The 15,173-nt window shown below is 53.8% G+C and overlaps 1 protein-coding gene across 2 annotated transcripts; it reads right to left on the reverse strand.

Moving 5' to 3' along the window:
* Nucleotides 1-1,750: 1,750 nt before the first annotated feature.
* On the reverse strand, nucleotides 1,751-14,498 carry MYPOP (Myb related transcription factor, partner of profilin). 2 transcript variants are annotated; one of them, XM_033223737.1, is made up of 3 exons: nucleotides 14,414-14,498; nucleotides 12,973-13,523; nucleotides 1,751-3,050 (listed from the first exon to the last, which is right to left on the reverse strand). In XM_033223737.1, the coding sequence occupies exons 2-3, from the start codon at nucleotides 13,469-13,471 to the stop codon at nucleotides 2,350-2,352; spliced, it is 1,200 nt and encodes a 399-aa protein (XP_033079628.1). In that variant the 5' UTR covers nucleotides 13,472-13,523; nucleotides 14,414-14,498; the 3' UTR covers nucleotides 1,751-2,349. The 2 variants fall into 2 exon arrangements, with proteins under 2 accessions (XP_033079628.1, XP_033079629.1); XM_033223738.1 differs by lacking the exon at nucleotides 14,414-14,498 and adding an exon at nucleotides 14,258-14,405.
* Between the last annotated feature and the right edge of the window lie 675 nt (nucleotides 14,499-15,173).

The following is a 15,173-nucleotide window of genomic DNA, read 5'->3' on the forward strand; positions in this document are numbered from 1 at the left end:
AGAGCAAGACTCTGTCTCAAAAAACAAACAAACAAACAAAAAAACTAAGTAAAAATACAAAAATTAGCCAGGTGTAGTAGCATGCGCCTGTAGTCCCAGCTATTTGGGAAGCTGAGGCAGGAGAATCACTTGAACCCGGGAGGCAGAAGTTGCAGTGAGCCAAGACTGCGCCATTGCACTCCAGCCTGGGCAACAGAGGGAGACTCCATCTCAAAAAAAAAAAAAAAAAGTATAATCTAATTATAGGAAGAAAGACTCTGACATCTTTATGCCCATTCTACAGGTAAGGACACTGGACGTCAATGGTTACACAGTTGGCCAGGGCAGCACCAGCACTTGAGCCACGTCTGAGTCCAGAGTGGTGGTGATTGTCTATTTTGTTACCTGGCCCTGCAGCAGAGTAAAAGAACCAGTTCCTGCCTTCATGACATTATGGGGCAAATGTGCCTTAAATAGATAAAGGCCTGTGTTCATTTAAAGACACTATGAAAAAGAACCCAGCTGTGTGTGGTGGCTCATGCTTGTAATCCCAGCACTTTGGGAGGCTGAGGTGGGAGGACTGCCAGAGCCCATGAGTTTGAGATCTGCCTGGACAACATAGGAAAACCCATCTCTAGAAAAATAAAAGAAGTAGCTGAGTATGGTGGCACATGCCTGTGGTCCCAGCTACTTGGGAGGCTGAGGTAGGAGGATTGCTTGAGCCTGGGAGGTCGAGGCTGCAGTGAGCTGTGATCGTGTCACTGCACTCCAGCCGGGACAACAGAGCGAGATCCTGTCTCAAAACAAAACAAAACATAAAACCAGAAAGAAGAAAAGAGAAAAGAAAAAGACCAACAGGGCTGGGCGAGGTGGCTCAAGCCTGTAGTCTCAGCACTTTGGGAGGCCGAGACGGGCAGATCACGAGGTCAGGAGATCGAGACCATCCTGGCGAACACGGTGAAACCCCCTCTCTACTAAAAAATATAAAAAACTAGGGCCAGGCCGGGCGCGGTGGCTCAAGCCTGTAATCCCAGCACTTTGGGAGGTCGAGACGGGCGGATCACGAGGTCAGGAGATCGAGACCATCCTGGCTAACACGGTGAAACCCCGTCTCTACTAAAAAATACAGAAAACTAGCCTGGCGAGGTGGCGGGCGCCTGTAGTCCCAGCTACTTGGGGGGCTGAGGCAGGAGAATGGCGGGAACCCGGGAGGCGGAGCTTGCAGTGAGCTGAGATCCGGCCACTGCACTCCAGCCCGGGAGACAGAGCGAGACTCCGTCTCAAAAAACAACAACAACAACAACAACAACAACAAAATACAAAAAACTAGCTGGGCGATGTGGCGGGCGCCTGTAGTCCCAGCTACTCGGGAGGCTGAGGCAGGAGAATGGCGTAAACCCGGGAGGCGGAGCTTGCAGTGAGCTGAGATCCCGCCACTGCACTCCAGCCTGGGCGGCAGAGGGAGACTCCGTCTCAAAAAAAAAAAAAAAAAAAGAAAAAGAACCACAGGACACTGAGAGAGACTCTAAGAGGCAAACCCATGTTAGCCTTGGGAAGGAATCTAGGACTTTCTCCTGGAGGTGACATTTAGACTGGTATCTAAAGGATGAGTAGGAAGATTTCATGTAAACACAAGACTTCATGGCTTTAAGAATTAAAAAAAAAAAAAAAGCTGGAAAACCACTAGCCTCCCAATTGCCTACCTGTGGAGGGGTCAGGGCAGGTGTAGGTGCTGGTCCCCCAGGCCTGTCTCAGACAGAGCCTCAAGTAATTGTATTAAAAATAAGTTTATTGATATCTGGTCACCACTGGGAGAAAGGAGGGGGTTGAGCTCCGGAAGTCAGAGACAGCAATGATAGGCAGAGAACCCAACCTATACCTCTCCCATCAGAACTCGGTGCCTCCTCTCCCTGGGGTATACACGGCTACATCCTCTTTGTCATCCATATTTTGATTTGTCTCACAACTCCCACCCGCTGCAAAGTCTGGGTTGGGCAGGTGGGGAGTCCCCCACGGGTCAATTCTCTTCAAGTCAAGAACAGGAACTGTTAGGGAAGGGGAGATGTGCAGACCCGAGAGGTTCCCTCCCCACCCCACATAGGGCAATAATAAATAACATGAAATTGATGGCTTAGAAGTCAGGGTTAAGGGAGGCAGCCAGGCAGACAGCACTGTACCAGAGAAAGGGGTTGGGGTGGCCCATTACTGAGGCCCTCCCAGAGAATCAGGCACTAACTAGCACAGGGAGTGGGTGCTCACATCCCTGGAGCAGGGAGCTAGGGTGCAGCTGGGATGGGCAGAGAGCATCGCCCCCCTCGACTGCGCCAAGCTGGGGAGAGGGGGTGCAGGCAGGAGCATAGATAGTAGATTTCACGGAGATTTCCATCGGCCTCGCCTTTTCCGTGTAGGGAAACCTTTTCTCCGCTTGTGTGGCGGGGAGTCGTGTGGAGGGAGTGGGGCTGGGGGTGGCCGGGGCGCCCCCTCCTCGCTCCTTGGGGCAATGATTACTCCCCTGGCTGCCACCACTGCCCCGTCCACCACAGCAGCCACCACAGACACAGGCTCTGGGGTGATCTCCACCTTGGGGGCTGGTCGGGGCAGGACGGGCCTGGGAGGTGGGGGTGGGGGTGGGGGTGGGGGCAGAGGTGGGGGCAGGGAGTCGACTGGGGTTCCTGGCAGAAGGGGCAGCAGAGCGCTCAGGGCCTCGCTCAGTTTGGCCAGTCCCTGTCGAAGGGTGCTGGCCAGCTCCCGGATGGCGTTGGCAGTCTCCTGCTGGGCCCGCAGGAAGTCCAGGGAGGGGTCTGAGGCCGAGAGCGTGGGTGGAGGCCGAGGAGGGGGTGGGGGGCTAGGGGGCGAGGGTGCCACTTGGGTCAGTGGCGGTGGGGGTGGCAGTGGAGGGGCTGGGGGTGGTGGAGACAAGGCCAGGCGAGGCAGCTGGACCGGCTGCAGGGCTGAAGGGGGTGGGGACTCACGCTCCTTGGGCCGTGGGCAGCCCCCTTCCTGGGGAGTGCAGGAGGGCCGGGCCCATGGCTCCGGGCTGCTGGAGCCCCCCTTGCTGTGGGCTGATGTATCTGTAGAGAGAGAAATGCAGGTAAGGGGTGAGTGACCCTCAATGCTGCCTTGATTTCCCCTTTCCCCCCTCCTTCCCTAACCTCCCCGCTACCCGAACCCAGAACTATCCTTCCTACCCCCCACCCCCAGCCCCAAGACAATCTTGCTCTGTCACCCAGGCTGGAGTGCAGTGGTAAGATCTTGGCTCACTGCAACCTCCAACTCCTGGGTTCAAGCGATTCTCCTGCCTCAGCCTCCTGAGTAGCTGAGATTTCAGGTGCCTGCCACCACACCCGGCTACTTTTTGTATTTTTAGTAGAGACGGGTTTTCACCATGTGGGCCAGTCTGGTCTCAAACTCCTGACCTCAGGTGATCCACCCGCCTCGGCCTCCCAAAGTGCTAGGATTCCAGGTGTGAGCCACCGCACCCGGCCCCAGAATGATCCTTTTAAAATCTATGTCACATCATGCCTTGGAAGAGCAGCTCCATGGCAGGCCAGTCTTTGTACCCAGAGGACAGACAGTCGTGCCAGCTTTAGTGGAAGCAGGTCCTGGAAGTCCCTTGCTGGGCCAGGCAGCTCCCATCCCACTGACAGTCAGAGCCACCAGTTTTTCTAGTTTTTTAATTTTTTTTGAGACAGAGTCTCACCTTGTAGCCTACGCTGGAGTGCAGTGGTGCGAGCTCGGCTTACTGCAACCTTTGTCTTATGGCTTCAAATGATTCTCCTGCCTCAGCCTCCCAAGAAGCTGGGACTACAAGCAGGCGCCACCCCGCCTGGCTAAATTTTTGTATTTTTTGTAGAGATGGGGTTTTGCCATGTTGGCCAGGTTGGTCTCAAACTCCTGACCTCAAGCAATCCACCTGCCTCGGCCTCCCAAAGTTCTGGGATTACAGGCGTGAGCCACTGCGCCCGGACAAGGGCCAACATTTGATGAGGTTCTCAACTATCTGGATCCTGCATCACGCTGCTGGATCCTAAGGAGGTGAGAGAGGGGCCTGGGAGAGAGCTGGGGTGGCTGGGCACTGATGGACACTTCCCTGAGACTCTCTCCAACCAGGACAGCAGGATTTTCCAGTTCAGCCTCCAGCCTGGTAGGCTTCCTCAGTCTGTACTCACCTGGGGTCTCGTTCACGCTCATGGGCTTGAACAGTTTGCATACAGGGGCTCCCAGCTTCCTGGGCTCAGCCTGAACCTCTGCCTGGGCTCCAGACTCCTGTCTCCAGCTGTGTACTCTTGATTGTCTAAAAACGCCCCAAACTCACTTGCTCGGAGCTAGGCTTCTGATCCTACCCCAACCTGCTCTTCCCTCAGCCACCCCCATCTCAGCTGATGCAGCTCCATTCTCCCAGCTGCTCAGGTTAAACACCTTCACTGTTTTGTTTACTAAGACACCATCTGCATACAGAAGCTATCGTCTCTGCCTTCAAATTAAATACATCCAACTTCTTTCTCAGTGGTCCCCACCCTGATCCAACCACCATCATCTCCCACCAGGACCACTGCAGTCATCTCCTCCCTGAGGGCTCTCTGCTTCCACCCCTGTCCCTGACAGTATCTTTTTCCACCAGCACCCTGAGGGGTCCAACTAAAATACAAGTCAGTTAGGCTACGGGAAACAAGCTAGTCACAAAGAACCACAGATCATAGGGGCCATTTAAATGAAATGTCCAAAATAGGCAAATTTGGCCGGACGCGGTGGCTCATGCCTGTAATCCCAGCACTTTGGGAGGCCAAGGTGGGTGGATCACCTGAGGTCAGGACTTCAAGACCAGCCTGGCCAACATGGTGAAACCCCATCTCTACTAAAAATACAAAAAATTAGCCGGGCATGGTGGCATATACCTGTAATCCCAGCTACTGGGGAGGCTGAGTCAGAATTGCTTGAACCTGGAAGGTGGAGGTTGTAGTGAGCCAAGATCACACTACTGCACTCCAGCCTGGGAAACAGAGCGAGACTGTCTCAAAAATAAAAAATAGGCCAGGTGCAGTGGCTCACGCCTGTAATCCCAGCACTTTGGGAGGCTGAGGTGGGCAGATCTCCTGAGGTTGGGAGTTTGAGACCAGCCTGACCAACATAGAGAAATCCTGTCTCTACTAAAAATATAAAGTTAGTTGGGCATGGTGGCGCATGCCTGTAATCCCAGCTACTCGGGAGACTGAGGCAGGAGAATAGCTTGAACCCGAGAGGCAGAAGTTGAGGTGAGCTGAGATTGCTTCATTGCACTCCAGCCTGGGCAACAAGAGCGAAACTCCGTCTCAAAAAAAAAAAAAAAAAAAACCAAAACGCAAATCTATAGAAACAGAAAGTAGAGGAGTGGCTGCCAGGAGCTGGGGGAAGATGGGGAAGATGGGAGATTGGGGACGGCTAAGAAGTGCAGGGTTTCTTTATGGAGTGATGAAAATGTTCTAAAATTGATCGTGGCGATGGTTGCACAACTCTGAATATACTACAAGCCATTGAATTGTACACTTTATCTTTTTTTTTTGAAATGGAGTCTCACTCTGTCGCCCAGGCTGGAGTGCAGTGGCGCGATCTCAGCTCACTGCAAGCTCCGCCTCCTGGGTTCATGCCATTCTCCTGCCTCAGCCTCCCAAATAGCTGGGACTATAGGTGCCCACCACCACGCCCGCCTAATTTTTTGTATTTTTAGTAGAGACGGTGTTTCACCGTGTTAGCCAGGATGGTCTCGATCTCCTGACCTCGTGATCCGCCCGCCTCGGCGGCCTCCCAAAGTGCTGGGATTACAGGCGTGAGCCACTGCGCCTGGCCCTGTACACTTTATTTTTAATTTTTTTTTTTTTTTTATTCTTTGAGATGGAGTCTCCCTCTGTCGCCCAGGCTGGAGTGCACTGGTGCGATCTTGGCTCACTGCAAACTCCATCTCCTGGGTTCACACCATTCTCCTGCCTCAGCCTCCCGAGTAGCTGGGACTACAGGGCGCCTGCCACCACACCTGGCTTTTTTGTATTTTTAGTAAAGACAGGGTCTCACCGTGTTAGCCAGGATGGTCTCAGTCTCCCGACCTTGTGATCCACCCACCTTGGCCTCCCAAAGTGCTGGGATTATAGGCGTGAGCTCCCGCGCTCGGCCTTGATTTTTATTTTTTTGAGACGGAGTCTTGCTCTGTTATTCAGGCTGGAATGTAGGAGTGAGATCTCAGCTCACTGCAGCCTTAGTCTCCTCAGCTTAAGTGATCCTCCCATCTCAGCCTCCTGAGCTGCTGGGACCACAGATGTGCGACTCCACACCAGGTTAATTTTATTTTTCTGTAGAGATGAGGTCTCACTGTGTTCCTCAGGCTGGTCTCAAACTCTTGGGCTCAAGCAAATTGTACACTGAGTTGATTGTATAGTATGGAAATTATATTGCCATATATATGTATATCTTTTTTTGTTTCTTTTCTTTTCTTTTTTTTTTTTGAGATGGAGTCTCACTCAGCTGCTCAGGCTGGAGTGCAGTGGTGAGATCTCGGCTCACTGCAACCTCTGCCTCCCGGGTTGGAGTCATTCTCCACCCTCAGCTTCCTGAGTAGCTGGAACTACAGATGCGCATCACCATGCCTAGCTAATTTTTGTATTTTTAGTAGAGACGGGGTTTCACCATGTTGGCCAGATGGTCTCGATCTCTTGACCTCGTGATCTGCCCACCTCAGCCTCCCAAAGTGCTGGGATTACAGGCATGAGCCACCGCACACGGCTGTATATCGCAATATAATTGTTTAAAAAAATACAAGTCAGATATTGTTTCTATGCTCAAACCGTCCTGTGGCTCCCACCTCACTCAGGGTAAAGGCAAAGTCCCTGAGGCCTCTAGGGCCCCGCACGATCTGCCCCCATTACCTCCCTGACCTCAGCTCCCATCCCTCCCTCTTGGGTTACCTGGCTTTAGCCACGTTGGCCTCCTTGCTGATCCTCACATACATCAGGCCTACTTTTTTGAGATGGAGTCTCATTCTGTTGCCCAGGCTGGAGTACAGTGGTGCAATCTTGGCTCACTGCAACCTCTGCCTCCTAGGCTCAAGCAATTCTCTCACCTCAGCCTCCAGAGTAGCTAGCTATAGCTGGGACTTCAGGTGTGCACCACCATGCTTGGCTAATTTTTTTTGTTTTGTTTTTGTAGAGACAGGTTTTTGCCATGTTGCTCAGGCTGGCCCCGTCCCCTTCTTTTTTTCTCCCCTAACCCTACCTGATTTCTCTCCCAGCACTTATCTCCACCTGGCACGGTATGGCTCTGTGTCTGCTGTCTTTCTCCTCCTCCTGATGTCAGCTCCATCAGGCAGGGCTTTGTATTGCTCCCTTCTGTTTACCCGGCGCCTAGAACAATGTCCAGCACAACATTTTTTCTTTAATGAGAAAATAACTGGGGCTTCCAGAGACTCAGCGCTGATTGTGTCCCAGGCCCCAGAGCTCCCAGTACCCACAGGAGAAAGTCCAGCCTCTTCCCACGGCTATGGGGCCTCAGTGCTTGCCCCCACCTCCTCCTTTCTGTCTGTCTTCCCACGTGCTGCTCCCTGGGCCAGGCTCACACTGCCTCTTGCATCAGCTGGGATGTTTTTTCGGATGTTCCTTCCTCGGGGAAGCTGGCCACCCGCTCCTTGGCCAAATCAGATCACCCTGCTCTTCTCTCAAAAACCGCCAGCCAAAGAAAGAGAGAGAGAGAAAAAAAAAAAAGAATAACAAAAACAAAAAATCAGCCATCCAGGCCAGGTGCAGTGGCTCAGCCTGTAATCCCAGGACGTTGGGAGGCCCAGGCAGGCGGATCACCTGAGGTCAGGCGTTCCAGACCAGTTTGGCCAACATGGTGAAATCCCGTCTCTACTCAAATACAAAAATTAGCCGGGCCTGGTGGTACATGCCTGCAGCACGAGAATCGCTTGAACCCTGGAGGCCGAGGTTGCAGTGAACCAAGATCTCACCGTTGCACTCCAGCCCTGGGCAACAGAGCAAGACCCTGTCTCAAAAACAAACAAACCAGCCACTTCCTGCCCTGACTGCTGGGGGTCCAGCCCCCCTGGGCCAGCCACGAGCAGGAGGTCGGGAGGCTGGGAGAGAGATGAGCAGAGCTGACAGTGACAGGACACCTGCTCCAGCCAGGACCTAGGCTAAGCTCTGGGCTAAGCTCCCCACTTATATTATTTCACTGAGTCCTCCCAGCCATTCTCTGGGGTAGGTGCTACCATGATCATCGCCCCATTTTATAGATGAGGTGACTTGAGGCTCAGAGAGAGGTGTCATAGAGTGATATGCAGAAAAGGGATTTGAACCCAGGTTGATTCCATAGTCCATTCTTTTGTTTGTTTTATAGAGATGGGAGCCTCCCTGTATTGCCCAGGCTGGTCTCAAATTTCTGGCCTCAAATGATCCTCCCTCCTTGGCCTCCTAAAGTCCGGGATTACAGGTATGAGCCACTGCTCCTGGCCAGAATCCATGCTCTTTTTTTTTTTGAGATGGAGTCTGACTCCATCACCTAGGCTCGAGTGCAGTGGCGTAATCTCAGCTTACTGCAACTTCTACCTCCCAGGTGCCAGCAGTTCTCCTGCCTCAGCCTCCCAAGGAGCTGGAATTATAGGCATGTGCCATCATGCGTAGCTAGTTTTTTTATTTTTAGTAGAGATGAGGTTTCACTGCATTGGCCAGGCTGGTCTCAAACTCCTGGCCTCAAGGGATCTGCCTACCTCGGCCTCCCAGAGTGCTGGGATTACAGGTGTAAGCCACCACACCAGGCCAGAGTTCATGCTCTTAACCACTCCTTGGGCAAGGGCTGTGGGCCTGGGATATGGGTGTGGATGGTAAGTCTTCCTTATGAGGAACGTGGGAATTGCAGCCACACAGAAATGTGGCTTTTCCAGTCTACTAAGTAAAAAGGAACAGAAAGTAGCCTTCACGCCCACAAGGCTCACAGGAGTCACAGAAGTGCCCCTGCAAGAGTTTGTTTTTGGTTGTTTTGAGGAAGGGTCTTGCTGTTTTGCCCAGGTTGGAGTACAGTGGTGTGATCATGGCTCACTGCAACCTCCGCCTCCAAGGTTCAAGGGATCCTCATGCCTCAACCTCATGTGTAGCTGGGCCCAAGGTGCCGTGCCACCATGCCTGGCTAATTTTTGGATTATTTTGTAGAGATGGGTCTCACTTTGTTGCCCAGGCTGGTCTTGCCCTCCTGGGATCAAGCAGTCCTCCCGCTTCAGCCTCCCAAAGTGCTGAGATTACAGGCATGCCTCTGTGCCTAGCTTCACTGTTTAAGAGTTAAAATCATATTTATTTGCAAACTTTGGCTCTCAGTTTCTCTACTTTTTTTTTTTTTTTTTTTGAGATGGAGTCTCGTTCTGTCACCCAGGCTAGAGTGCAGTGGCACAATCTCAACTCACTGCAACCTCCACCTCCCAGATTCAAGTGATTCTCCAGCCTCAGCCTCCTGAGTAGCTGGGATTACAGGCATGCACCACCACGTCCGGCTAATTTTTGTGTTTTTTAGTGGAGACGGGGTTTCACCATGTTGGCCAGGCTGGTCTCGAACTCCTAACCTCAGGTGATCTGCTCGCCTTGGCCTCCCAAAGTGCTGGGATTACAGGCATAAGCCACTGCACCTGGCCCTCATTTTCCCTACTTTTTTTTTTTTTTTTTTTTTTTTTTTTTTTTTTTTGTTGAGACGGAGTCTCGCTCTGTCGCCCAGGCTGAAGTGCAGTGGCCGGATCTCAGCTCACTGCAAGCTCCGCCTCCCGGGTTTACGCCATTCTCCTGCCTCAGCCTCCCGAGTAGCTGGGACTACAGGCGCCCGCCACCTCGCCCGGCTAGTTTTTTGTATTTTTTAGTAGAGACGGGGTTTCACCGTGTTAGCCAGGATGGTCTCGATCTCCTGACCTCGTGATCCGCCCGTCTCGGCCTCCCAAAGTGCTGGGATTACAGGCTTGAGCCACCGCCATTTTCCCTACTTTTAAATGAGTGTGTGAGCTGGGACGACACAGAGCGCTGGGATTATAGGCGTGAACCACCATGCCAGGCCTGTGTAAGGTTCTTTTTTTTTTTTGAGACGGAGTTTCGCTCTTGTTGCCCAGGCTGGGGTGCAATGGTGCGATCGCGGCTCACTGCAACCTCCGCCTCCCAGTTCAAGCGATTCTCCTGCCTCAGCTTTCCTGAGTAGCTGGGACTACAGGCATGCACCACCATGCCTGGCTAACTTTGTATTTTTAGTAGAGACGGGGTTTCTCCATGTCAGTCAAACTGGCCTTGAACTGAAATGTGGCTTCAGGTGATCCGCCTGCCTCAGCCTCTCAAAGAGCTGGGATTACAGGCGTGAGCCACCACGCCTGGCCAGGCCTGTGTAAGGTTCTAATCGAGGATGCTGTACGCGTGTTCCTGCCTCAGAGACTTTGCATGTGCTGTTTCCTCTAGCAGGAGTGCCCTTCTCCCAGCTGTCTGTCAGGCTTACTGTATTCCCATCTCTACTTGAATTTCACCACCTCAGAGAAGCCCTCCTTGACTACCCTGTCTGTATAGCCCCGTTCCATGACTCACCATCCTCTAAATATGCCTTATTTATCCTCTTAGTTCTCACTACCTCCTGGTATACAGTCTGTTTTGGGGGTTACTTCTTTGTGGTCTGTTTCCTCCAACTACATAGAATGTCAGCTCCAGGCCGGGTGTGGTGGCTCACGCCTGTAATCCCAGCACTTTGGGTGGCTGAGGCGGGCGGATCACCTGAGGTCGGGAGTTCAAGATCAGTCTGAGCAACATGCAGAAACCCCATTTGTAATAAAAATACAAAATTAGCCAGGCATGGTGGCACATGCCTGTAATCCCAGCTACTCGGGAGGCTGAGGCAGGAGAATTGCTTGAACCTGGGAGGTGGAGGTTGTGGTGAGCCGAGATTGCGCCATTTCACTCCAGCCTGGGCAACAAGAGCAAAACTCAGCCTCAAATAAATAAATAAATAAATAATAATAATAATGTCAGCTCCATAAGGGAAGGGAATTTTGTCTTGTTCTCTACAGTATTCCCTGCACCTACCACAGTGTCTGCCTTGGATGAGGTTCTCAATATATATTTGTTAAATGAGTGAATGAAGCGGTAACAAGCTTCTGAAGAAATAAGTTGACCATCTCTGCTCTGGTCCTATGGGGCCATCTCACAGATGGAAACACTGAGGTTTGATTCAAGGTTTGAGAACAAGGGTCCCATGTGATTGTGTCACCTTCCTACTTAAGAGACTTTCATGCCTCCTGAATGCCCTCAAGAGCAAGTCCAGGCCGGGCATGGTGACTCAGGCCTGTACTCTCAGCACTTTGGGAGGCCGAGGTGGGTGGATCACCTGAGGTCAGGAGTTCAAGACCAGTATGGTCAACATGGTGAAATCCCATCTCTACTAAAAATACAAATATTTACTTGGGCATGGTGGCGGGTGCCTGCAATCCCAGCTACTCAGGAGGCTGAGGCAGGAGAATCACTTGAACCTGGGGAGGCGGAGGTTGCAGCAAGCCAAGATTTTGCCACTGCACTCCAGCCTGGACAACAGAGCAAGACTCCGTCTCAAAACAAAAAACAAAACAAAACAAAATAGTAAGTCCAAATTCCTAACCTTAACTTCCAAGCCATGTTTAATCTAATTCTGGCACACTCACTAACTGTGGTCAATATTAACTCTTGTTATTCCTGGGCAATCTTGCTTAGTGGTTAAGTGCCATGGACTAGGAGTTGGATGCACACTTATGATTGAGTCCTGACTCTGTCGCTTACTTGCTGTGTGACTTTGGGTTGGTGAATGAACCTCTCTGAATTACATAATCTTGAACTGTCCTGTTTGATCATGCCCATGTTCCTCCCCTTCTCCAAACTCTTCAGTGGCTCCTCATAGCAGTCAGGATAAAATCCAAACTCCTCACCTTGGCCTAAAGGCCCAGTATGGTCTGGCCTTTGCTGACCTCTCTGAACTCATCTCAAAATGTTACTTTTCTTCAACCTTTCCACTCTAAACCCTCTGCCCAAGTTCTTTTAGTTTCCCAAACTGGCCAAGCTTTCTTGCCTCCAAGCCACTGCACATGCTGTTCCCTCTACCAAAAATATTTTCCCAGTTCTTCATTCTTACTCTTTGTATCTCAGCTCTGATGTCCCCTCCTCCAGGAAGCCCTCCTGGACAGCCTCCCCCCCCCAACTCACCCACCAAAATCAGAAACCCTCTCTGGGCTCCCAGTCCCTAGGATCCTCTACCCCAGCCCTGCCCCACCCCTCTACTAGACTGGCTCAGTCATCCATGTGTCCCCAACCTCATCGAGCACGGGGCAGGTGCTCAGGGAACGGCTGTAGAAGAAATAATCCAGAATCAAGGCTAAGCAGGAAGTCTCTGTAGTCAGCTCTCCACACCTCTATCCCAGGCATGACCTTGGGAAAAGTACCAAACATGTCTGAGTCTTATATTTACGAAATAGTGAAATAGTATGCATCTCACCGCATTGACGATTCTATCAAGAACTAACAGTGAGAGTTCAGGAGGTGCTGAACTAAGCAACTTACCCGTATTAGCTCATTTAATCTTCACAGAAACGCTTTGAGGTGCAGACTATTTTTATCTCCATTTCACAGATGCAGCAACTGAAGTACAGTAACTTACTCAGATGACACAGTTGAGTGGCAAAGTTGTGACAGGAGCCCAGGCAGCCTGCCTCCAGAGTCACTCCTCTACACTGCATTTAATGAAATCCTGCCTGCGCTGATGAGCCCAGGTGTGGACCTGAGTCAGGCCTCCTAGGTCTGGTTCCATTCCTGACTCTTGACAGTTACTAGCTAAGGAACCTGGGGCAAGTCATTTCATTTTTCTGAGCTTCAGTTTCCCTAGCTATAAAACGGGGAAAAGGACAGCATCCACCTCACAGGGCTGCAGCAAGGCTGGAACAGCGCAGACACACAGCCGACTCCGTGTTTGCTCTCGCTAAGCGATGCCGAAGACACTCACCTGCACGTCGGTCCTCCCGGCGGTCTTCCGACAACACGTAGCGCTGGGAGCAGGCGCTTGGGGGCGGCGGCTGTGAAGAGGGGGCTGCAGGGGGCTCCTCCGCCCCAGCACCTGCCCCTGGCCCCGCCACACCTGGCCCCAGGATGGCAAAAATGGTCTCCTCTTCCGCGGAGAAGGCGTCCTCCGCTGCGGGCCCGGCGCCCTGTGTGGAGTGCGGCACGCGAGCGAGCTTCTCCTTGGTGCGGCGCTTGAAGTCGTTCCAGCGCTTCTGCACCTCCTGGCCCGTGCGCTTCCAGCTGGTGATACCGTTGATCTTGGCGGCGATGCCGTCCCACACGCGCCGCCGCTCGGCCACGCTCACCCGACGGCTCTGCGCGCCGTAGAGCTGCGGGTAGTGGGCGCGCACCTCACGGATCAGAATCTGGTTCTCTTCGAACGAGAAGCGCGGCTTGCGCAACCGGGTGGTTTCCTCCGCTTCGCCCGCCGCCGCCGAGGCCATGGCGCCCCCCGACGCCGCCGTCCTGCCGTCTGGCGCATGGGGGGCGCCGGCGCTGCGGGCAAAGGGCGCACGGGGCTGGCGGGGGCTCGGCGTCCCCCCGCCGCCGCCCCGCCCGGACCCCCAGGCCGCGAGCTTCTTAGTCCCCGGGGCAGGGGTGGGGGCGGGAGGCGGGCGGGGGCTTCGGGCACCCGGGGCAGTCGGAAGCGCCTAAGAATAGCTGACACTGGCCGAGTGCTCGGCTCGGACTTCGCGCGGGGCGAAGTGCCACGCTGAAGAGTTGATAGAAATTGGGGGAGGGTCTGGAGGGATGGAGGGAAAGAAGGAAAAGTGCGAGGAGAGGAGGTGTCTGCAGGAGTTAGATAATGGGGGCACGGGAGGATAGGAAATGGAGGGAGGATGGGGGTGCCTCGGGGGGTCTTAGATGCATGAAGATAAGGCGATGCGGAAGGGGCGATGCAGCAAGAAGGGGGGAATCTGGAGCAGAGGAGGCGCTCTAGGAGCTCCAGGGGGCAACAGGGCCATCTGTAAGACTGATATGAGAAGGGCCTTAGAGGGGATGTCCAGGAATAATGGGGAGGTGGGAGCTCCTGTATCACTGGAAGAGCTGGAACGATCAAATATTAGGGATCAGGGTCTGCGGGGGTTGTGGGGGCTCTGGGGATTGCTAGAAATTAAGGGGAGCTCTAGAGATAACGGAAGTCTCGTATCACAAGGAGACAGCGGAGGCTACCGGGGAGAGCGAGGGTCGCGGAGGGTGGGGACCGAGTCGGGCCACGGGTCACTCACCGGCGCCGCCGCAGCCGCCGGTGGGTCAGGGCTCGGGCTTCTGCGGCCTGTTCCCACCCCCCGCCTCCCTCCCTCCCCTCTTTGGGCCCCGCCTCCGGCCGTCCCGCAAGCCAAGGCGCAAGCGCGCCCAGGGCCAGTCGGCCACAACGCCCTTACCGCCTAGGTTTCAGTCCCACCTCCCCCAGCAAAGCGCAGGCGCAGAACTGCGATCTGCCGAGCCCCACCAGCAGGCCGCAACTGCGCAGCCGTAAGATTAGCGCCGCGCGGGTACCCCAGCCCCCTGGGGCCACAACGGCGCACGCGCAAAAAAACTCCGTCGAGCGCATGCGCGTGTCCCGGGTCGTACCCGCGACGGGGTCTCGGCGCAGGCGTAGCGAGCCTTGGTGGGAGAGATACTGGGAGCGCGCCAGTACTCAGCCTTTCGGACAGCCTTCCAGCCCACCCTGCTCTCTAACTACGCAACTGTGCCTTTCTCTAGGAGAAAGGGGAGGGAGGTAGCACTGAAGGGAAGCGTTTTGTCTCCTTGACAAGTGCGTGGGTGGGGTGGAGGCGTGAGGAAACCGCTTTGCCTCCGGGCTTGCCGGCCCCTGCGCTGGGCAGCTCCAGAGCTTCCCACCTCACACCCCTAGAGGCGGCGCGTCCTGAGGATGTCCTGCCCCGGGCGGATGCGGTAACCATAGCAACCCACAAGCCTTCCAATCACGCCTTGGGGGCCCCTCTGTCCGCACCTTTACCTCGTGGAGCGGGGAAGATAAGAGGGAATAGCTTCTTGGCTGGTAGGGAGGGAAATCCTGACGCCGGCATGACTTTCAGCAAGTGCACGGAGGTAGGAAAGAAGCCAGAACGCAGGTGGGGTGAGCCGAATGGCAGGATGATGGAGTTCAGTCCGGCTGAGAAATGTGTTCGTTAGCATCCT

Source organism: Trachypithecus francoisi, unplaced genomic scaffold (genome assembly GCF_009764315.1).
Source record: "Trachypithecus francoisi isolate TF-2019V2 unplaced genomic scaffold, Tfra_2.0 Lachesis_group12, whole genome shotgun sequence".
In the NCBI taxonomy this organism is placed as follows: domain Eukaryota; kingdom Metazoa; phylum Chordata; class Mammalia; order Primates; family Cercopithecidae; genus Trachypithecus; species Trachypithecus francoisi.